The 23,299-nt window shown below is 39.7% G+C and overlaps 1 protein-coding gene across 6 annotated transcripts in view; it reads right to left on the reverse strand.

The window, feature by feature from the left end:
* The window catches only part of EP300 (E1A binding protein p300), a 62,126-nt gene that overhangs the window by 11,289 nt on the left and 27,538 nt on the right, over positions 1 to 23,299 (reverse strand). For all 6 annotated transcript variants that reach the window (XM_053979027.1, XM_053979025.1, XM_053979024.1 and 3 more), the window contains 21 exons: positions 22,513 to 22,774; positions 21,718 to 21,831; positions 20,569 to 20,805; positions 18,036 to 18,129; positions 17,566 to 17,700; positions 17,043 to 17,160; positions 16,361 to 16,535; positions 15,897 to 15,974; positions 14,966 to 15,075; positions 14,188 to 14,343; positions 12,679 to 13,122; positions 11,996 to 12,184; positions 10,984 to 11,140; positions 10,321 to 10,439; positions 8,864 to 9,103; positions 8,228 to 8,316; positions 5,686 to 5,766; positions 3,498 to 3,554; positions 1,991 to 2,068; positions 876 to 943; positions 80 to 230 (listed from right to left, as the gene is read on the reverse strand). In XM_053979027.1, the coding sequence (XP_053835002.1) occupies positions 80 to 230; positions 876 to 943; positions 1,991 to 2,068; positions 3,498 to 3,554; positions 5,686 to 5,766; positions 8,228 to 8,316; positions 8,864 to 9,103; positions 10,321 to 10,439; positions 10,984 to 11,140; positions 11,996 to 12,184; positions 12,679 to 13,122; positions 14,188 to 14,343; positions 14,966 to 15,075; positions 15,897 to 15,974; positions 16,361 to 16,535; positions 17,043 to 17,160; positions 17,566 to 17,700; positions 18,036 to 18,129; positions 20,569 to 20,805; positions 21,718 to 21,831; positions 22,513 to 22,774 (3,152 nt within the window). The remainder of the gene's footprint in view (positions 1 to 79; positions 231 to 875; positions 944 to 1,990; positions 2,069 to 3,497; positions 3,555 to 5,685; positions 5,767 to 8,227; positions 8,317 to 8,863; positions 9,104 to 10,320; positions 10,440 to 10,983; positions 11,141 to 11,995; positions 12,185 to 12,678; positions 13,123 to 14,187; positions 14,344 to 14,965; positions 15,076 to 15,896; positions 15,975 to 16,360; positions 16,536 to 17,042; positions 17,161 to 17,565; positions 17,701 to 18,035; positions 18,130 to 20,568; positions 20,806 to 21,717; positions 21,832 to 22,512; positions 22,775 to 23,299) is intronic.

Genomic DNA, 23,299 nt, shown 5'->3' on the forward strand with positions numbered 1-23,299 from the left:
TTATTTCATCAAGTGTATAATGTAAGTACAAACAGCCCCCACTTCTGCAAAAAGAAAGCAAAATTAGAAACGAACATACCTTGCTTTCATTCCTGGTTTTACTTCAACAGTTTTGTCAGATGCATGTACCACCCTAACTGTGACCTCTCCTGCCTCAGGGTGGTTCTGTCGTCTTAGGAAATCATTGACTCTGTTCTCCAGAAAGGTACCAAGTCTTGTAGCTGGTAATCCTGCAGGAGAAAAATACAGCTCTAAACCTATACAAAACTGAACTGTTCATATGTGATTTCTTTACTCAGATGAAAAATAACTTTTAACACATGCAGTATGCTAACATAAATTAAAGCTTTATTTTTAAACCCTACCACTTCTAGATGGGGTGAGCTGCTTTTCCCCTGCAGGTACATTTATAGCTTATACATTATTTAAATGAATAAAGAATCTGTATTTCAACCCAATTTCTCTCTTGTCTTAGAAGTCAATCACAACTGAGGTTTCTCCTGAACAGATGTTTTTAATTACTTAAACTGGATCACAAAACACTGCTTTCAGATACATCTTCACAAGCAGACATTGCATTTGGAAGTATATTCTGTCTATAAAGCCATACTAGCAAAGTTAGTATCTCCACTTACCAAAATAATGTATTTCAATAATGGAAGTGCTCTAAAACAGTTTGCCAGCCCTCTAAAACAGAATGTTAACTAACACTACCGCCTGTGAATGCAAACACTCTGAACACTACAAAATTGATGGTCAAAACTGACCAAAAATATCCTCCTTGAGCTCTTAAAAAACTTAAATAAAACATAAAAGCCACCTCTTCCCCATTCTTAACGTATTTAATTTTTTTGGTGCAAGTGCCAGAATCTTACTTTTAGCAGAAAATTTATTCTCTTTCCTGGTTCGTCCTGTTTTCTTTAGGCAGCCATCACAGACGAAGCTGAAGCAAAAAAAAGAGAAAGTGAAGTCACCCCAAGTCAGACCACCAAGTTCTCTAGCATCCTACCATTAGAAGCAAAATCTTTCACCAGATCTTATCTGATCTGGAAAATACCTTAACTGAAATTTGAAATAAAAGCACAAAGAACAGCCCAACTGTTTCAGAGCTGCAGAGGAGGATCTAAGCTCCAGGTGCTGCACGCCCTATCAGTTGCTCACATCACCACTGGAAAGCCCAGGGAAGTCTCCACTGGCAGGTCTGACAATATCAGCTCAAGTATTCTTGGTGCAAATTGGCGCAAACTGCTGTCTCTGATAATGATAAGACACTGCAACACCAAGCATAAAGCTGATCTTTTTTCTAAATGCCCAAATACACTGTAGACTGAAATAATTCTATGATTCTTCTTCACTTACAGGACATCCACCCTCTTCTGCAGCAATGTGGATGGGACAACAGAACACTAAACTCGCACTTTTGTCCCACAAGAAATGGGACATTTAAACTGTTACAAAAATTTATCAACATATAATTCATCATTGTTTTAAAAGTTTTTAAATCAATCAGAAGAAAAGACGTGTTGATCAAGAACCATGGAGCATCTAAAGAAAATAGTATCTTTTAAATTTAAATTTAATCTGATCACTGAGGTCAAAAAAGTTGATTCACCTGTTAAATCCTTGTTACAAAATTTTTTGAAGATGATGAAGCAGTATGATTTGTACAGAAAACAGATTAGTCTGAAACTGTTACCAGAACTAAAAACATCTTTTCATGAAGGGCTAGCATCTCTAAACATAAAAGGCTGAAATGCTCTCTTCCACACAAAGAAGCATTGGAAACATTAAGGATCAGAAAACTTGACACAGAACACTCTAAGATATACCGTCTAAATTTGATATTACCCTATAAATTGTATAAAATTTTCAGGGAGTGTAACTTCTTCCATTAAGCAGTTTTTTAAATATAACCAATATAAGGAAGTCTATACATGAGCTCTACCAAATAGTAAATATGCTATCTACTTAATAAGGAGAGATTCCTCACCCAGAAGGCCAGATTATCTCATTATGAAGAACACAGATCTGGTGCATTTTTCTTCCACACTCTATACATTCAACAAATCTGTACAAGGCAAAAAAGGCAAAGGGAAGCAAAGGTTAGTAGTATTATTGCTTGCTTGTGTATTTTGTAGTACTTTATTAGAACCCTTCTAGCATTTAGGCTTTTGAGTCTAACACAGAGGGAACATGCTGAGAACAGCCTTCAGAACAAATTAAGAATCTGCCAGCTCAAATCAGGCAGATTATGCAGGGACACTTTATTACCATTTGCTTGTCTTACCGCCATCCATTCATTTTTTTTTTTCCAAGTGAAGCCCTTTTAAGGATAGAGATCTGTAAAACTGCTTGTTGCTATAAAGAGTAGAGGAAAATGGGTTCACACATTTCAGAAAGGAAGAACCACGTGAAATACTTGGCTGTTAGTTGCCCCACTATGCTTGAACCCTGAGGTATATTGCAAATATACTGCAGAAAGGTGGGAAGGGAGAACCAGAAGCAAATACCAAAGCCACCTTCAGAAAATTAGCAGAGATTTAAGGACAACTGAGATACATCACATGGTTTAGTTCCCAGATGCTGGTGAATATAATTATCCAAAAAACCTAAGGTTGCTTCAGGTATTGGGACAATCTTGACTCCTTTTGAACATGCCTGTCTAAAAGTTTCAGACTTTGAATGAATAGTTGTAATCTATGCAGAGCATGTGCTATCACACTGTAAAATAGGTTTATATTCTATCTTCACTTTAACAAAGGGAAAGAAAAGTTATGAATCAAGCTACTATTCTCTCCTTCCCACAGCCCTCGTAAAACAGAAGAACTGGCTGACCCTTGTGCCTTTAGAAGGATGGTGTGGGAACAATAAATATCCTTTTTCCTCATTCATTTGAGAACTGAGATAATGTTTGCAAAATAGCAGCAATAGGTGTGCATGATGCAGGACCATATAAAGCAGCTTCAAAAAACTGCTCAGGAACATAAAGAAAAGCAGCTGACTCACTATCATCTTAATGCTACTGAATGACTACAGCTCTGCTTTCAGAGTAGTACAGAATAACTGGCTGATTCAAAATATAGCAACTTTTCCTTCTACTACAGCTGCCTGTAAAATGCAGCAACTAGAAACACCAACAGCACTAAGAGCTACTGCCAAATGACTCAAATCGGTTCTGAGACTTGACTATTTGCCACAACGAAGTTTCAAAGCAGAGCTATCTGCATTCATCCTTCTGTTGAACCTACATGCAAGACAACAAAATGGAGTCATTTCAGCCCATACATCCAGTATTACATATTTCTCAAGCACAGCCACAGTGGTTTGCATTCTCAGCACTGAATGCCAGATCTGCTGATTACTGAGCAGCCCCTACCAACTAACAGAGCTACACGAAATTGAAAACATTCCAAGGCAAAGCTGATGGTGAATGCATAACATGTATCTTACAAAGTACTTAAAATGGGGATCATTCAAAGAGTGACAGCAATACTTACAGCTCAGGATCCAGTGTATCATTTTTCCTTTTTGAAAACTGTTCTTTGTTTATTGTGCTATGGAGAAACAGGCAATAAAACTCAGTTTTAACACAAGACAACAAACATTCATGCAATATCACACCTATCCACAAAGACAAAACTCACAAGCAAAGTTTTTATATACTCACTGGCACTACAAGGAAAGTAATTATATTTTACACAGTGACAGACAACTGAAGTGTATGCCACTCCACTTTGTCTGTGGAAAATATTATTTTTCTCTTGTAAAGAGCAACATTGTTCCCTTATTGAGTTTACTACAGGATAAATATTAAAGCTTGCTGATAATTCAAGTTTTGGATAGGTCTGATCAGTATTTAATGGTGAAAAGACTACTTGATGTGCCTCCCCTATTCTGCAGGCAGAGAATTCCAATTATCTTTGATTACTGAGAAAGGTAGGTTATCTTTTTTCAGATTCCCCTAGCCCTCCTCCTACACCAACTTCAAAGGATAAATTTCAGCTTCCAAACCCTGCAACCCCAGCCATTACTATACATTATCTCTACCTTCTCTACATCAGTTTCAAGGCCTACAATTTCATCTTTTTGACAGAAGTTTTAAACTACATGGTTCAGAACATACAATACTCAAATCTGTGAGAATTTACCCCAAAGAGTGTTCTGTATGAGAAGATCAGTATGTCCCTCTCTGAGAAGCAATGACACAGACTCACTCCAACTTGCATGAGATTAATTAACCTTCCTATCTCCTCTTATTTCAGTATTTATTCTGAATTGTGCAACCTGCAGAATACTTGAAGCTCTTTATAAAATAAATTATGAAGTTAAATATGTAAATTAATTCAAATTATTCTTATAATATGGTGCATGGAACTTAAACAGGACCCACCATGTATATTCCAATTATGTACTCTCTGACTCTATATTGATTAAATTTTGGATCTTTGCTTCTACTAGAATAGCAATCCATCTATCCACAGGAACATGAAATGGCCCATTGTACTGACCAGCACACAACATTATTTCTTCCTTTTTCCTTCCAGAAAGGTAAGTCACAGAATCCTAGAATGGTTTGGTCTGACAGGGACCTTAATTGATCATCACCCCCTGCCATTGTCAGGAACACCTTCCACTAGACCAAGTAGCTCAGAGTTCCATTCAACCTGTCCTTTAACACTTCCAGTGATGGGGCATCCACAAGTTCTTTGTGCCATCTGTTCCAGTGCCTCACCACCCTCATAGTGAAGAACTTCTTCCTTGTATCTAATCTCAATCTACCCTCTTTCAGTACACTTCAGTACATCATCCCAAACCCAAACACATACTTCCAGTACTGTTCTGTATACATCCATTAGTGCATCCAGGATCTGGTTCCAAATGAAAGTTAAACTCAGCTTGTCCAATTACCAACTTCAACAACTCTCCCTCTGGCTTCAGACTTTTCCTGAAATCCTCATTTTGTTCTACCTGCAGGGTTGTTGCACTGCCTTCCTCCAAAGGGACTTCTTGTATAGCTCAAAGAGTAACTGCTTGGCACTCATTTGTCCCTCAAGGGCTTTCTTAGTCTCCAAAAACTCTGTTTCAAGATCTTTTTGAGGGGAGGTATGAGGAGGATACAGCAAAATGAGAGACTGCCCCAATAGTTTGCCACCAACTTGGTAAAATCCATGCACAGCCTTTTATTGTGTCCTCAGCTACTGCACAGCATTTCTCATAGGCAGATGGCATTCCTGTAGTGAAATATTTGTATGGCAAAAGGAGGTTGCCTGCTTCTGGTTTGGATGAAAAACAACCTGATGTTGAATACAAGTTTAATGGCATAGCTAGGGTATAAAGAAAATGGTATGTCTGATATTTCAAGCTTTGTCTGTCACACACTTGCCTGCAGGCATGGTTATTTCTCTGCAGTAGAATACTTCCACTTTTTTTTCAGGGAAAAAGCCATTTTCTTCTTTCCCTTCTATTGGTACAGTTGCAATTTTAAGCACTAAGTGCTTATTTTTCACTAGTTCAGTCAGTCCAGGTTTGAAAGACAAGCGTTAAGTCCAGGCTTTTATGAAGGATGTATCGTCCACCTTCTACTAGCCTAAAAACCTAGAGCCAAACCACCCTTCCCTACAGAAGGCACAGTAGGCCATGATACAGCTCATGAAAGCACAGCCCAAGCAAACACAAATAACTCACGTTTGAGGTTGTGATGGGTCATCTCCCAGAGAAACGCTCTCCCCTTGGATTTCGTTGAAGCACTTCTCACAGAAATGATACCTGTCAGCAAGAAGGCCATATTTGGGTGAACTGCTCCGTCCACACAACACAGCCCAAGTCAAGCAACGGAGCCACCAATCACAGCAGGCCAAGGAAGGGACAGGAGCAGAGAGCAGGTCATCAACGGCGACAAGGATATTCAATGATGCAGATTTATGGGCCCCACATTGTGTTTGGTTGGTTTGGTTTTTTGGTTTGGATTTTTTTTTTTGCGCAATCAAAGCCAAGTGCAGACAATGACAAGCATGAAGGAGAAATTAAAAAAATAACACACACACAAACAAAGAAATGGGGGTTTGCAGGACAAAAACAAAAACATAGAAGCAAGACAAGACAACACAAAGCAGAAAGCCAAGGCAAAGCACAGATTAGCATTAAATCTCTCAAATGGGTTCACAAGCAGCAAACGATAAAAACAAATTAAACAAGAGTATTCCATTTTAGCATACCCATACCCTCTTCATTTTAATAATCCATGCCACGTACAGCAAAGAATTAAAATGAGACAGGGGAAAGAGCAGAAGGAAGGAGGAACTGCTACTCTGACTTGTACATCAGCACAGCAGTTCTGTTGGGAGGAGGATCTGCAGGAGATCAGTGGAAGAGAGGTAGTCTTCCATCTTAAATGTATAAATGCTAAAAGGTCACAGAATTCTCTCCCAGTTGAAAAGAAAAGCTAAATATCAGAAACTTTAGGAACAATAAAATCTGTCCTTAAAATTCTTACAGACTAATAGAACTGTCAAACTCCATGTTAACTAACATTAACTAGACACATAATGCTCTACATGGATATGACTCTGCCATAGCCCAGTCTGCACATAGAACAGTCCAGCCATCACTACAGCAAGCATTACAGAGAAAGATTTCATTTGTACTTCAATAAAATAGCAATTAATTCAAGATTCTACCCTAGCCTTCAAAAAATGTTCTAAAGCTGGGGCTTCTCCATTATAAGGCATGCTAATTGAGTGCACAAGACAGCTAAAAATAGAAATAAAAAAATTCAAACAAATTCATTATAAAGCCACACTACGTAATTAGCAACTGTTAGGCTAAAAAGACAAGTCTCAACCTCCTTTCCATGTTTTCATCTGAGATAATACAGAGAACAGTACTTCTGGAATTATACATTTCAATCTATAGATATATGCATCTGTATATATGATGTCATCTACAAGTCACACGTAGGCACCTGTTAAAATGCAAACATTCCCTTCTAACATTTGAAAACATGTCAAATGTCAGATTTCTGATCAATAGTCTTTTGGTTCATCTAGTACTTGCCTATGGACAAACATAAGCAGAAGATAATGACAAGCAATGACATGACAAGCTCTACACTACATGCATGTCTAAAACTATAATAGCTATTGTGGGGTATTACAGGACTAAAGAAGTAGGAGAAGCTTAAAAACCACCATTTGCTGCTATAAACCTTTATGAAGTTTTAAAAGGTTAAGATGTAACTTGTATAATCTTTGATTGCTTTCATCTGACCAGGTGCTTAAGGAAACTACAATTCTTGGAGAATTTTGGTAAAATTTCAGGTAAAACCCTTCATGTTTTTGTCCTTCTGGTTTGTTTTGGGGCTGTTTTTTTTTTTTGTTTGTTTGAGGTTTTGGAATGAATGGAGAGCAGGAACTAAATAATTTGGTGGATATTGGAGTTAAGCAGTTCTCTGCTCTAATAGGTACATTCTGATGACAGGCAAGGGAATATGGGAATGTTAAAGCATGTGTTTGCCTGTTTCTTCCTGCCTCACTTCCCCAGAGATGACCTTCAGAGATGACTAGTAAGAAACTTCCTTTCAGAAGTTAAGTTTAAATCCTTTAATAAACCCCAAGTAAAAAAAGATACTCAAAAGAGCTGTAGAAGGGACAGCATTTTACTGAGCTACCGATAGCTACTGCCAAGACAATTTCCTTTAAGAAACTTTGTGAGAAAAAGCAAGCATCAATCCGCTGAAGATCTGAATACACAGATCTTCCAGTTGAGATGTGCAATACAGAAGTAAGTTTGCTCTTCAGCGTTAAAATCACAAGAAAAACCAAAGAGTTGCCAAAACCAATATGTATTATGAGCATTAATATACTTTCTGTATAGTCTGCTCAGTGTTCTGCATAAAAAATCTGCTGCACAGTAGGAAATAAAGGCAACAGACTTGTATATATAATTTGTAGGTAATTGAAGATTTAATTAACTGCAGGATCAAAATGTAGTAAGACATCACATGTCTGCAAACAAAGGAGGGAGGAGCAAATGCTGCAGTGAACTTTTGCTCAAAGAAATCAATACTAGCACACAAGGCAAACTATTCAAGAGCACTTCCAGCAAAAAATTTTATCTTAAAACATAAAGGTGTAAACACATATAAAGAGGGTGTCTATGTAAATACATGCATGCCTATCACAGATTGATTGCAGCATGCACAAAACTGCACCAGCTGAGTTTTCCTTACCTGTTCTGGTAACTGTAGTAAGTGGCATCTCGAGGGATCGTGCATAGCTGTTTGCCATAGCAACACAAAGTCTGTGGCGAGAACTCCAACTGCAAAGAGGAATGGGTCACCTTAGTACTCACACACTTTCACTTGCTCTCCATGGGAAGCAAGTGTGACCCAGACAGTGAACACTTCCACCTTACTCTGTGCACAGATCTCTCTGTACCGAAAAGTGTGCGAAGTGCTAGTCACGAAAGACATTGAGTGGGCTGTTATTCTCAATTTAACTCTTCTCCAAAGACAGAAAGCACATCAAAACAAGGGAAACAGAATTTCAATATACAGTGAAATACAGAACTTCTGAAGTAATAAAAACACACTGTTTAATTTGCAATAGCAAAAGTTTGTCCTAATCAAAATAAGCCTTCTGTTGCTGACTTTTTTCCCCCAAGGGCTTACATACAAATAGATTGCTTAAGGACTAGATAGAATTAGAAGATCCACAAAATGCTCAAATTCAGATTACTCAGGGTTGCTAAATCCTGGTAAACTTCAGAAATTTTTGACACTCCATAACTGGTAACTGCAACTGCTATCTTTTATCCCTTCAGTTCAAGGAAGCAAGAAACAGACTAAAGATATTTGCTTTCTTACCTTTCTTCCACAGCAATAACCAAGGCTCTGCATAACTGGGTCAATTTCTTGCTCAAACACCTCTGCCAGTTTGGAACAGTACTTGTATACCCGGGATGTTTTGCGGTTATACAACCAGGCATTATTGAACATGAGCCAGATGTCATCTACATACTGCCACGGTTCCTGATACTGTCCTGTGTCCAGCTTTCTCTTGATAGTAGAAAGATCCATGGGGTTCTTCACTATGTCAAAATAATCCTGCAAGAAAACGCAGCACATCAAAACCCTCCTAGAGAACTGTGTTGTAACATGACAGCATATGCATTCTCAATGTATAAATTCTCATCAAGAAAAACAGGTTCCTCCCTGACTTGATTGTCAAACTGCTTGTGACACACAGAATGCAATCTCTAAGTTAATACCATGTAATTCCCCAGTGCTTTCTTTTCATAATTCCTTTATTTCTCAGGTGCTGTTGCTCATTCACAACTAATGAAAACAAGTAGCTCTAATTTTAATCAGCAAAACAAGTATTACCAATAGTAGAAAATGCCAATGTTTTTGCAGCCATAGTGATCCAAAGACTTATATAAGAACATTAATATAAAGCAACTGTTTTTGGTAGCCCAGAAAACCTAACAAAAAGAAATAATTTTATTCCATGATAAAACTTATGTGTCCTCTAAAGAATGCCCTTTTCCAATCCACCATTTATTATGGTGCAACATCTACAAAAGTCTACAGAATGACAGTCAATTGAAAGCTTATTAAAAATATTAGCAAGTGTATAGATGCTTGTAATACAGCAGGCCTTGAAATTTTGCAGCATCTGCCTTAAAAAAACCCCCACACCAATAGCAAATAAAAGCTCTTTCAGGCAAAAAACATCGCCTGAAGCACCTAAAAAAGACTTCTACATTTATGTATTTGTTTATCTTTTGTAAACTTGTGTGGTCAATTCAGAGTTTAAAAACACAGATCCTTGAATGACAGTTGTCTTCTCAAGACCATTCTAAAACAAGCAGAATGTAAACAAATGTAAACAAACCTCTAACTTAAATTTTTTCTTCCTTTCCTATAACAAATAACAATCATTAATGAACATTTTTAAGTGGGTTTTATCTGCCTAATTTCCCACATCTTCAGAAAAGATTTATGCATGATGAGAAACAACTATGAAATTCAGCAATAAGAGCATCACAACATGAAGCAACCATAAAAAGGCCATACAGCACTGGGGTTCTGTTGGTAGATCATTCCAGTGCATGCTATATCTGCTTATTTAGTAAAAGGAACTCAGAACCAAACAAACTTCCCTAAGTCAGACCTTGTATGTTCCACTGCCTAAGTTAAACCTCCCCAAACACATCAATATGAAGAGGTTAAGAAGACAGATGTAAGCTGTTCTCAAACAGGTATGTCAGAATACAGTAGTTTTGAATTAAACCAAGAAATTATCTTGCTAAGACACTCACAGGAATTCCTAGTAGTTGGGGATCCACAGGCTGTCGAAATGGAAGAGACTCCGGATCCTGACGGTAAAGTGCCTCCAGTGTTGGCATAAGTGCCTGCCGCAACTCTTCTGGCTTGAAAACTTTGGAAAATAATCAACATTAGAAAGATAGCAGAAACGGCTGCAAGGAAGAAACCTGCTAGAAAATGTTATGTCTGTGGAAAAAGACAGACAGACAATGGGTTTAAGGTACTTAAGCATGGCTTGTTTATCCTCTGCAACACTGATTCCCAAGGAGGATATTAAAATGATCACCTGAAGAAAAGGTGATCATAAAATGACATTGATGAGTAGAGATGGTTCACATTCCAGATACATCCCCTCTTGAAGGCCCCGAGACAAAAAATTGTCTAGAGAATCTGTAACTGAGTATTTCAAATCTCCATTGTATTCACAATTTTACTATGGCTTAGTGTCTAATTCTAAAGGCTTTAAGAACTTGCCCAAAGCCAATTATAAGCACATGTATTATTAGATATTTTTGTCCAAAAGCCACAAGGAACAATCCATATTAGTACCACATAATCCACTAAGTACCAAAAAGGAAAGCCCAGGTTTTTTTCCTCTGCAGAGATTTCTCTAGGGAGGTGCAGTGAATTTAAGTAAAAACAGTCTTTCTGCTTACTTTTTTTCTTAGACTGCCCAGCTGCTGGAGAAGACTGAGTTGCTGGAGTAGTAGGTCTTTCTTCCCCCTCTGGTACTTCAGTCTTAATTTCAGGTTTCTTCTCTTCTTGCTCCATTGGGTCTGGTTTACATTCCTCCACAACTGGTTCTACTTTAGCCTGGAACGCAGTTGGGAGCCATTCACTTAAGTCTCCTGGCCACCCATCCACATTTCTGTCCTTTAAACCTATCTGTCATGCTGCTTACCCACTCTTCTGTCTCCTTTGTAGTCAAAACTCGATTAAAACTTGAGCAAATGCATCTTCAAACACTGCATAGCAGCATGGATACCTCTTCAGGCAGTTCTAACAGCCTCTCATACAGCTGAGCTGCCAGGATGATGTGACTGGCAGCCACACTCCTGGCTCTCCTCAGTGACAAACTGTCAAAGCCCAGTAAAGCAGCCCATCGTGTATATATAGAATCATTTAGGTTGGAAAAGACCTTTAAGATTAAGTCCAATATTAATGTGGCACGGCCCAGTCCACTGCTATGCAACATCCTAAAGTGCCACATCTACACGTCGTCTAAATAACTCCATGAATGGTGACTCAACCACTTCCATGGGCAGCCTGTTCCAATGCTTGATAACCCTTTCAGTGAAGAAACTTTTCCTAATATACAATCTAAACCTCCCCTGGCACAACCTGAAGCCATTTCCCCTCATCCTAGTATCCGCTATTTTAGCAGCTGTAGGACTGACCCGAGTGCACCCTCACACCAGAATTTACCAAAGCAAAGCTTCATAGCAACCACATTATAATGGTCCTTTCTGTGGCCACTGACTTCTACTACCACAATTTCACCAGAAAACACAGACCCTTCTTTAGGAATAAGACCAAAGACAACAATCAAAACTGCAGCAGCAGCAGGTAGCACCTACAGCTCTCACTGAATTCTGAAAGGAATGACAGAAAGCATCCAGCAGTACTAGATGAAGGTATTCTACCCCAACATCTGGTCAACAATCTCACCTCAGATTTCTCCTCCATTTGCATCTCTGTTTGTTCTGCTTCCCCTTCATCTGTTTTAATCTCCATTTTCACTTCCTGCAAGGGTGGCTGCTGCTGTTCTGGAACAGTCTGCTGAGAGTTCACCTCTGTGCTGCTGGTGGATGGGGGATTGGATACCTGCCCATCAATGCTCACAGCTGGCTGTGAAAGCTGAGGGAACAAAACACATTACAAGCAGGCTTCAACGAACCTATTCTCCTTTTCTAATCTATGTTTTACCTATGTTACATTTCCACCGAATTTAAAAGCACTCTAGTACTCTTCTATTTGCTTTCCCTGAAGAAAACAGTGGTCCCACAACCTCAGCTACTGGAAAATATGTATCAGAGGCATGCACTAGAAGGCCTTGTCTACAGAAAATTGTATTGTTTCCCCTATTGTATAAGTACTGTGCATATGTATACATAAACAAAAGCCTCACCCACATTTCAAAGTGAATTTCAAAACATGTACAAGAATTCTGTAAAATACTTCCTCTCTGGAAACAGCAGATGACCTACAGACTTGTCTTGATGGAAAAAGTTTACTCCCCAAATACAAAAAAAACCCAATTTTAATATTAAACATGGCAGGAGCACACAACTGAAAATTAAACCTTGCACACAAACATTTGCAGGGAAAGCACAATTAAAGTATTTCCTTACAGGTGTTGTGGGGTGCTGAGGTTGCAGCGGTGCTGTTGGTGTGGGAACAGATGCAGTCGTGCTCTGCTGTGACAAAGGCTGCTGCTGTTGCTCTGCAGAAGGGGTAACTGGAACTGGAGGCTGGACTTGTGGAGGCAGCTGTGCCTGTGGAGGCGTTGGAGTCTGCCTTTGAGGGGGGTGCATAGTTTGGGACTGCGGTCCAGCTGGCATTGCCTGAGGGGCAGGTGGGGGGGCAGTGGTGGCAGCAGCTGCTGCTGCCTGCTGTTGCTGTGATCCCAAGCCTGGGGGCGTGTGGTGAGGTGTTGGGGTTCGGCTAGGTACCGGAGAAGGAGAATTTTGGTGCATGGGAGGCTGTGGAAGAGGTGGGCAGTGAATATGGCTCCCTTGAGAACCTGGAGCCATTGCAGGAGAGTTCACAGGACAGGAAGCGCTGGTCATTTGTGCCTATGGGAAAACAGGTACACATTTGCAGTGACTTGGAATAGAAAAGCAAGAAAAATTACTATCAAATGTCTGCTTTCCCACAGCGTACTTTAAAAATGTGACAAACCATCTGTCTCACTTTTAGAAACTCTTTCAAAAGCAGAAATGGTCTACTTGATTTATTTTGTTCTACACAAATATAAGGCTGTTTTATAATTTATTCATCTCTCTTAGAGAAGTTTCAATAGAATAACTTGTACTTGTTGATGCACTTAAAGAATGGCACACCTACACTCCCGGTTCGCAAAACATTTCTTTCTAAAAGTGCAGATTTGTACATCTTGAATATGGGACAATGCACCACAGTGAAAAACTGCATTCAAATACACTTAGTGTGCCCATGCCTCCACCCCCAAGATTAGAAACTGAATTTATCATCACAAATAAGTACTGCTTTAACTCTACCATTATAAAATTACAAAAAAAATTGTATTGGTCAAGATAAAAAACTGTAACTCCACAATAATCTTGCCTGCAAACTAGGAAGAAGCATCAATGAGAAGCAAACTGATGTTCCCTACTTCTTCCTGGCCTGAAAGGTTCTTGCTGAAAAGGGAGAGGGAGAGGACAGAAAGGAAACTGCTAGACTGTAAGTTCAGATCTTCAGTAGTGATAACCCTCTTAATCCCCCAAAGCCAGCAACACACAGGCCTCGATAGACATGCTTTTTTATGACTTATTCTGCCACTTCTTAATTTCTCAGGCTCTGCTGCTTTGCTGTTCAGCAACAGAATCTTAACTACTGCATGCTGAGTCACAATTTCTTCTTTGCTCCATAAAAACAAACCTAAAACAATTCCTCTCTAACACCTAAATTTAAGTCTGAGAACAAGTCAACAATATTTCACCCTTGCCATTCCCAGTGCTACGCCAGGAAAATGAAAAGTCTCGATAAATGAATTTGGTTGATTATAATTCCAAAAGTCTCTCAAGGAAACAAGTTGTTCTCCATTACTACAAACCGAACAATCATAACCACTTTATAACAAAGGTCACTGACCTCACGTCAAGAAATCAAAAACTTACTTGAGATACTGGCGTCTGATTGCCAGGCTGAGTCATAGGCATGCTCGCTGTGTTCATTCCCGGGGAAGAAGCAGGGAACTGAGTCTGTTGTAGAAATTGATTCTGACCAGAAGGCTGGCCAACTCCTGGTTGCTGCATACGTGAAGGAAATCCCATCTGGTGGAAAAGAAAGCAACTCATTTCACACAATGTGCATACACCTTCATAACATTTTCAAAAAAAAAAAAAAAAAAAAAAAAAAAAAAAAAAAAAAAAAAAAAAACACCAAAAAAACCAAAAACAAACAAAAAAAAACCACAAAAAAAACAAACAAACAACCAAAACAAAACAAAAAAAAACCAAACCCAAAAAAACCCACACATTTATCTTGTTGCAGAAGTTGATGCTTGCCACTTATCTGTAGGATACAATGTAAAAAGCCTGCTTACAGCTCTTCTCAAAAGACAGAATTTATGACTATTTCTCTTAAAAGCTAAGTAAAAGGATATTGACTTCAGATTGGGACTGTAACTTAAGATTTATTTTGGTTCCTTGTTTTAAGAATGCAACAAAAAGCCACTTCAACTTATATTTTAGGCAATTCTTACCACAAATATCTAAGATTTACTATATATCAGGCAGATCTTAGAGGAGAAGAAAAAGACAGAAACCAAAGGGCCAAGAGAATGAAGAAGTGATGCTTGATTTATTTTAAAATTTCTTTTATTGATTGATTTTATGGAAACCACAGACAAGAGAAGCCAACCTGAATTCAACCCTGGAGGGAAGGCGCACTGACCTGGTTCATGGCCCCGGCCTGACTTAGCTGTCCAGGGTGCTGAAGAGGAGGGGTTTGTCGGGGTCCCATCGGTGACAGCTGCATGTTCATCTGACCAAACTGATTCATTCCTGTGAATTTGTGCCAAAAAACAACGTGTAAACAAAGACCTGAAATCTTCTTTAGGCACCATTCAACATTTGGAGAAGAAATGCTGTTTCTTTAATTTTGCTTTCCAGCAACCAACTTTCAATCAAATATTGCCTTCTTTTAACTAGTTACGTGGAATAATTTTAAATATAGTGGTCGAGCTACCTACTCTTTCAGAATACAGACCAGCTTTTCCCCCCCTCAAGACATGTTTCCACTGTTATTAAAACTCATTAAGTTTGAGAACTACTGTAACACGTGACAAATACTGATTGTCACACCTGCTGCTGAAGATCAACTTTCCACAAAAAGTTGCATTATCTTAATTACACATTAGAAATTCCCTTATTGAATCTCAAACTGTATCTTCAAGTACTTTGCATGTTGGTTATAACACATCTTGAATGTGTAACAAAGGTTCTGCTCTTTTTTTCTAAGCAGTAAGTCTCACCACATTCCCTCTGCCACAAACATGTCCTCACATGAGCTGCCTAGGCTCACCATGTTTGTCTGATCCCACCATCCTACGCATACATCATCAGAAATTCCAAAAGCATCAAGCTCTTTATTTAACAAAGCAAGCAGCTAATGTGCAGCTCAAAATCACAAGACGAAATGCTACTAGAAGTAGTGTTTTATATTTATTATATAGTTATTTAAGACTTATGAAATATAGATAGCTATTTTCTTAAGCAAATGTAAAATCTGCATATGATACAAAGTCTCTGATGCTTCAGTAAGAGCTGTCAAAATCCAAGATTCCTTTAAAAATCACAGTAGCAAATTTTCTTCAAATATTTACCTGGCTGTGCCTGCATGCGATTCATCATCTGGTTTGGCACATTGGCACGTATCAGGGTTGGGTCAGGAAGAGGACCATCTGCAAAAAAAGACATTGAAATAAGATAATGTTATTCAGAAGACCACCAGGATTTATCCATCAAACATTTTAGTGAGAATTACACATTAAAACTCATGTATAAAGAAAGTAAGTGTATACAGTAACTAAACATTATTAAAGAGTCCTCAAAGTGTGAGGCAAACTCAAGAACTTCCTTGAAAATAGTAGTACATTCCAGTGACAGAAATATCCTCATCAGCTTTCAGAAACTGGGGAAAAATTTAAAGCATGTTATGAAGGTACAACAATGAACAGTAGCTCACAAACAAGTCACATACCCACAAACAGCTAAATAGTCACCAGACCACTGAAATGACAGTATAGGATTTCCTGCACCAAGTGATCAGTAACCCAAATGTTCTTACTTGCAGACATTCCTGGCTGTGGCTGTCCCATATTAGGGCCTTGATTCATGGGAGCTTGTGGCATGCCTGGAGCATTTGGGATCATATTTTGCTTCTGCAGCCTGGTTCTTCTTTTCTCCTCCAACTCCTTCTGAATCTTGTAGATCTTCTCTGCTAGCAAGTGATAGTACTCTGCCTGTTGGGGAGGATTAAAAACCAAGAAAGGAGATGAGACACACATTAAGAAAAGGCAACTGGTCCCAGTGTTTCAGACTTGCAAAGCAGCCTTACAGACACACATTTTCATTTGCGGTGGGAGACAGTCTTCTCCTTTGCAGGGACTGTCAGACAGATAGAGGGGGGAAAAGGGGCACTGCGCTAAGGGCACTGCTCTCAATTATTAGACCAACACCAGATATTTAACTTCTTGTGTCCAACATTTCTCTGGGACAATCAAAGTGAGGAGCTTCAACACTGCTTTTAGGGGACAGTAACATATCTCAGGCACAGCACATCTCAACTCCTGGCACATCCAGGGAGCAGCCTTCAACTGCTTGGTTCCTAGACCCCCATCCAGCAGCCCCTAAACACTTGTTTCCTCAGCTTGGAAGTCCCATCTGTGCTTTCATTCCTCTTCCTTCCCAATCAGCACAGGATCAAGGTAGAAATACACAGAACTAGACAACAGAGGATGGCATCTCACCCTGCTGTTTGCTGATTCATACATATCCCCTTCCACTTTCCGAGCATATGCCACCAGATTCTCCATACGTCGATCCTTCAGTGCTGCAGGGTCAGGTGTAGGAAATATGGCTTGGACTCTGAGTGGGAAGAAAAAAATATTAAAGAAATGCATGCAAGTGATTAGAATGTTCCCAGACCAGCATTAACCCCAGTGGTTTGAACACAAAGCAGCAAGCAAATCCTCTGACAGACTGCAGATACTGCTGCTTCTTCCAGGGGCAGTAGATGTTTGTAGATGGCTTGAGCCCCTTGTGGATGGTTTGAGTATGGAGTGGGAAATTTCCAAGACAACAGCCCCAAATCAGCAGATGCAGCTCCATCTTTCGGCTTCTGCTTTCCCTTCTCCATGCATCCTGACAAAATTCACTCCTTGGCCCTCTAGTTCTGCACGTCAGGCTTCCTTCTGCAACCCCTCTGCCTCCAATACACCTCTGGGGCAGCAGCTCACCTAACTGGAGATTGTTCTGATATTTGCTACTCACAATTTATGAACAAGGTGGTTTCGGAGATCCTGAGTAATGTCTTCATGCCACTGCTTTCGAATTCCGGTATTGGATGGTTGAGCTGTTGGCATGGCTCCCAAACTGGCAACATTGGCGCTTTCACTCATCATGGGGCTTCAAAAACAGAGCAAGAATTGAGTGCAAAAGTCTAGCCCCAGCTTAATCATCTTACAGTCACAGCCTCTTTTAGAATAATGTTAGGACAAAGTGCTAGTTCAGCCATTCCCTAATCAATAGACAAACTGCAGAAATAGTTGCACACACACACCCCCCTCCAAACAACGCAGTGAAAGAGTACATGCTGTTCTACCCAAGGACTTGGAAAACTGCAACAAAAACTACAAAATCCAATGGGAGAGATAGCCATCAATGGCATTTACTCCACTGTTTATGCAAGAAGTGCCATGAGATCAAAACAAAATCACTGGGGTACAAAGGATTCAACTTACTTTTGAGAATTCATAGTTGAATGTAACATTGAATCAGGCAGCAGATTAGGAGGTTGAACCCCCACTCCTCCATTCACTCCCATTGGATTTGCACCTAGAAAACAGGAGAATACAGAAAAAATGAAGAGCCCATTTACCACACAAAATCAGTAACTGTTCAGCAATAACAAGGGTTTAGACTTTCAAATACTTGGACTTTTGTGAAGGGAATTTAATTACCCATTGCTCTCTTCACCCCTCTTTCTTTGACAAACTTAGAAAAAGCCCAAGGCCCAACACTGGTGACCTCCAAGTGAAGCATCAACCCCATTACTCCTCTGCACATCTTCCTGAATTTACCTACAAACAAGTGATTTCAATTTGCTCCAAGTATTATATTCCAGGGTATCCTCTCCTGTGACTCTCTAATGAAAGAGTCCAACCACTTCTGCTTTTCTGTTTAGAAGCAGTTGGGTATTTTTTCATTCAGAATCTTGGGATATATATTCACAGAGGCTTCAAAAACTCACATCAGTTACCACCAACATCAGACAAGGTCCCTTCTCACCCACTCCATACTTGATGATCCTACAACTACCTCCAATGCTTGTAAGAAGGAAAATCTGACAATCCTTTGCAGGAAACACCTCTAATTTGTTGCATAACAAAATCTGGTTTTCTGAATCATACCCAATCTTAATCACCATAAAAATTGCCTCTTTTCTTCACACATTACGGTTGCCTCTCAATTAGTAAAGAAAAATTCAGTATATTTCTGTCTGGAACTTCCAAACAGATCATTTTGTGAAGCTGCAAGTAGCATGAAAACCATTACCAAGCTTCACATGTATTTAGGACATTTGAATCCTACAGAATCTGTATTTCAAGCAAAATTACACACTGCATACAGGAGAAGCCCACTGAAATTAAGTATATCGAGCCTAATACATACCCCTAATCTCACAACCAAGTACTTAACCAATTTTTCATAAATCTGTTCTAAATCTCCTTTCCTTTAGTCCTTTTCTTCTTCCCAAACCCACTTTGCCATCTGAAAGCACACTGGCGTGCAAGACAACAGTCAACCTTTACCTTAACTCTTCCTTTTTCAACTGTCACAGCCTACCATTTGTTTGACCTACTTAGGACTGCATCTTTTCATACAGCAGTCCTCACCAAATCCTGCTATTTCTCCTAAACTAACCCTGTTGTCCTGTAGGCCATGACCTGGTAATTTCTATCTCACCTGTTGTAACTCCCTCCTTAGCTACCCATGCCTAATAAGGAAGCAACAGTCAAACATCTACACTCTCCATGCTTATCCTTTCTACATTAAGCTGCAGTTCTTCACACTCCAAGAGCTTTTTCAATCCCATTTCATTAGATGTTCTTATCAATTGTACAAAGAATGTCCACTGTTCTGCAAGGAATGCACAGGCGAAATACTGTCTATAAGTAATCACATACATAAAAAAATAAGAATAATTTTGCTTCAGAAAAGACTCCAAGGCACAATAGAAAATCATATTATTTTAATCTAATTGTTTTAAGACTAAGCTCTCAGGACCTTTACCCTTTCCTCTGTTTTCACACACTAGAAGGTAAAGTTTTAGCAAGTCACATGCAATCTGTGAGGGCCAGTCATCTCATTAACAAGTCTACTCTACCCAGCAGCCTTTGCCTGAGTAACTCAGGAGCAGTGTTCCCTTTGCAGAGCAAAGTAGCAGTTGGTTTCAGGTTGCAGCTTGTGTGTTTCTGCACACAAGCTTCTCATGGGACACATAGGCACGATCACTGCAATCCCACACAAGCTTGTGATAAATCACTACCAGCTCTTCTTTCCTCTTTTCCGCTAAAAAAGCCACATCTACTTATGCAACTCAAGCAAACAGCTAAGAGTGAGAAAAATTCCTGTGATGTAATCTCAAACTATCAAACTTAGATTTGGTGGTTAAAGGTGACTTCATTTGATACCAATGATAGACAGGTTCCAATTAACTGCACTTTGAATTGAAATTGTTATCTAGTCCGACAATGTTGCTATATGCCACTTAGACAATTTAGAGCTATGTGAGATCACATGACAGGATTTGGGGAGGATTTACTTTTTTTTTATTTACTTTTTTAAATTTTTTAAACAAACTTTACATATCTGAGATACAAATGTAAAATGCTGCACTCTGAGTGATGGGGAAGCACTCCTGAGTGCTGGCATTCCAATGCCTGCATATCCAATTAAAAACTTCCCAATAGCCTGAAATTTGCATTACAGTACATTTATAAAGCCAAAAAAAAAAAGCCTTGAAAAATTACCATTTTTACAAAGAAACTAGTTTTTCCAGACAACTTGTTTTCCAGGAGAAGGGCACCTGGGCCCTCTAAAGTTCCTGTTCCACTGAGCAAGTTGTTATTTCAAGTCTAAAATATCGCAAAGCCCTACCTTTTGCAAATTAACTAGCAGTATTAAGCTAGTAGGTTGAGAAAATTTGCATTAGATGTAGCATGGGGAAGTTGCCTGTAGAGTTTGCATTTTAACACTAACAGATAAACTTACTCATAGGATTCATAGGGCGCAGGCTCTGGGGTGACTGTCCCTGTTGCTGATTCTTCACTTGAGCCTGGGGCTGTGTCTGCATCTGGTTCCCTTGATAGGTGAGTCCAAGGGCTGCATAGGCTCTCTCGATGGAGCTGGGGTCTATCTGACTGGTAGTGTTAATGCTGGGTGTTGTCTGCTGCCCCACGCCCACAGAGCCGGTATTGGCAAGTCCTACTGCAGCTCCGCCCAGCAGTGCTGCAAGAGACACTCAGAATTAGAGAGGAGAGGAGAAGGCGGCCAGAGGGGCCCACCAATAAGGGACAGACAAAAAGTGCACTGGCTGCTCAGAACTGAAACATCTCCTTCAGGAAGCATGCAGGGAACAGATCTGAAAAACCTGTCACGAAACAGACAAGTTTTGACCCAACCAGCCATTCCAACATGCTGTTTTCCCTTTGGGCTGCTTAGAGGAAATCCCACTCTTAAGTATTTAGGACACATCTGCTTGCTTCAAACTGAAAACAGAGGCACACCATGTCACAGAGGTTAAAGGCAGAAGTGTACATACAGCTTTCCACCAGCCATTGCAACACATTTTCTGCCCTTTTTGGTGGGTTTTTTTTTTTAGTTTTCTTAAACCAAGAAAGAGCTCACACTAGTCATGAGAAGAGCCTACAGTACCATTAAAGTAGGGAGAAAAAAAAAACCATACAGGTAACACAATGACAAAAATCTTGCCAAACATTTTGTCAGGGAGATCAAGGGGATAAAAAGAAAGGGGAAGTGACATCTGATGCAAACAAAGAATGAAGACAGAACCAAGTATCAGGAAATGACACAATGTGCGTGTGTGCGCACATCTGTCTCCAGAAACCGTCCAGCTGGAAGAAGCAGCAATGAAAAAAACAACTATTTGGCCGAGAGAGCTATGATTTGTTCACTCTTACCTTTCTTCTTGATAGAAAAATACAATAAAGTTAGAAATCTTTCATAAACACTAGCAATCAGAGCCAGAAAAAATACTCTGAGATTAAAACAAGAGAAAAATTACATTAACATGTTCCCAGGCTTGAGAACATCACCACTATTATCTGGGCGCAAGAAAGTTTAACTCCCAACATGCATTTTATGGTTTATTCAACACACAGAATTCCCCCATAGACTTACATTGCTGATTTCTTTTGTCCCCAGCATTTTTGAGAGGCAAACATACAGGACAATCGTGTCTTGTACAATTCTTCCAGTGTGAGATGATTTGTCGGGAAGATGCGCAATGTGCCACTGACAAAGAGAAGAAATGAAAAGCATTTACAAACTACTCCCAGTATCTCCACATGGTCATCACAAACTGGGTAGAGAGCAGTATTTTCTCTCAGGGCACACACCTATATCAACAGAAGTCAAAGTATTATACCCCATGTGATACACCCAAGCCTATGTCTCCATGGCTTGAAGGATAACTCCATCTAGCTCAGGTATCAGGCAGACTGTGCCAAGCAAATGAGATGTCAACAACTGGCACAATCCAGATTAGCCAAGGCTATCAAAAAGGGAGATTACATTTTAGTAGGACAGAGAGAGGTTGCAAGTGCCAGTAGCAGTCAAATTCATGGCTTGCTATTGCTCGAGATTCATCTCTTCAGTTTAAGGAAGACTGGTAGACTCCTATTTGCAGATTCCTGGTTTATGTCTACCTTTTAAATAAAGGCAGAATCCAAAAGATTTTACCATGAGTTACAAAGTTAGGCAAAAGATTTTTACTCAACCCTTTGCTGTATCTTGTCCCCTCTAACTTGCCTAAACTTTAGAGGCTCAGAAGTTGCTCACAATTCCCTGCCTTAAGCAAGTAAGACAGTATTTCTTTAACTTATTTCCCAAGTCACCCACTAGTCCATCTCTTTCTAGGAGCCCTTCTCCTCCCTAAAACGTTAACCAAATCTACATAACCACTCCCCCACTTACCTTGGCAAGATTTGCCAGCCTGGCAGTGTGTCATGTGGTTCAAGACATTCTTCATGGTTCGGCAATGCGGGAGGTTGCACTGTCGCACCTCCCCGTTGGCCTGTTCTCGACGCTGACATTTGTGAGCATGTAAGAGGAGAACGAGTTGCTGCTGAATCAGTTTGCGCTTTTCTGGATCTGCTGTCGGTGCTCCAGACCCCATTCCTTGAGAAGCTGCTGGCCCCATCCCAGCTTGCTGCACCTGGGGAGCCTGCTGCTGGCCCTGAAGAAGGTGAAAAAGAAATTTATGGAAATAAATCTATTTTTGAAAATAATTCATTTAGCAAGTAAACAGCAATATAAGAGAAAGTCCAATAAGAGAAACAATTACTACTACAATATCTGATTGAGGAAACAGCCCACCTGTGTGTAGTTCTGGAGGACTCATTAAAAATGCCCCTTAGCAACAGTCCTGGCAATTCTCTTGCCAGCCACAATTTCCTCCTCATATCACTCTATTAGCCCTAGCTCTTGCCTTATCAATAGCCAGCAGACCTTTGCACATGCTCACAGGTTAATCTGCAGTGCTAGACTAACCAGAAAATATTAATAGCATTTAGATCTCAAATCTCATTTTGGATGCTAAAAAGTTGCATCCACAATTCTTGCATTAATCAAAGAAAGCAGAATGAATAGGGGGTTTCCTCTCAGTATAAGGTATCTCAAGTTGACTGCTCCTGGAAAAGGAGAATGAATGGCAAGTTCTGGGAAGCTTTTAACCTTTTCCATTGAACCACTGAAGCTTTTA

This window comes from Vidua macroura, chromosome 5, assembly GCF_024509145.1.
Source record: "Vidua macroura isolate BioBank_ID:100142 chromosome 5, ASM2450914v1, whole genome shotgun sequence".
NCBI lineage: Eukaryota > Metazoa > Chordata > Aves > Passeriformes > Viduidae > Vidua > Vidua macroura.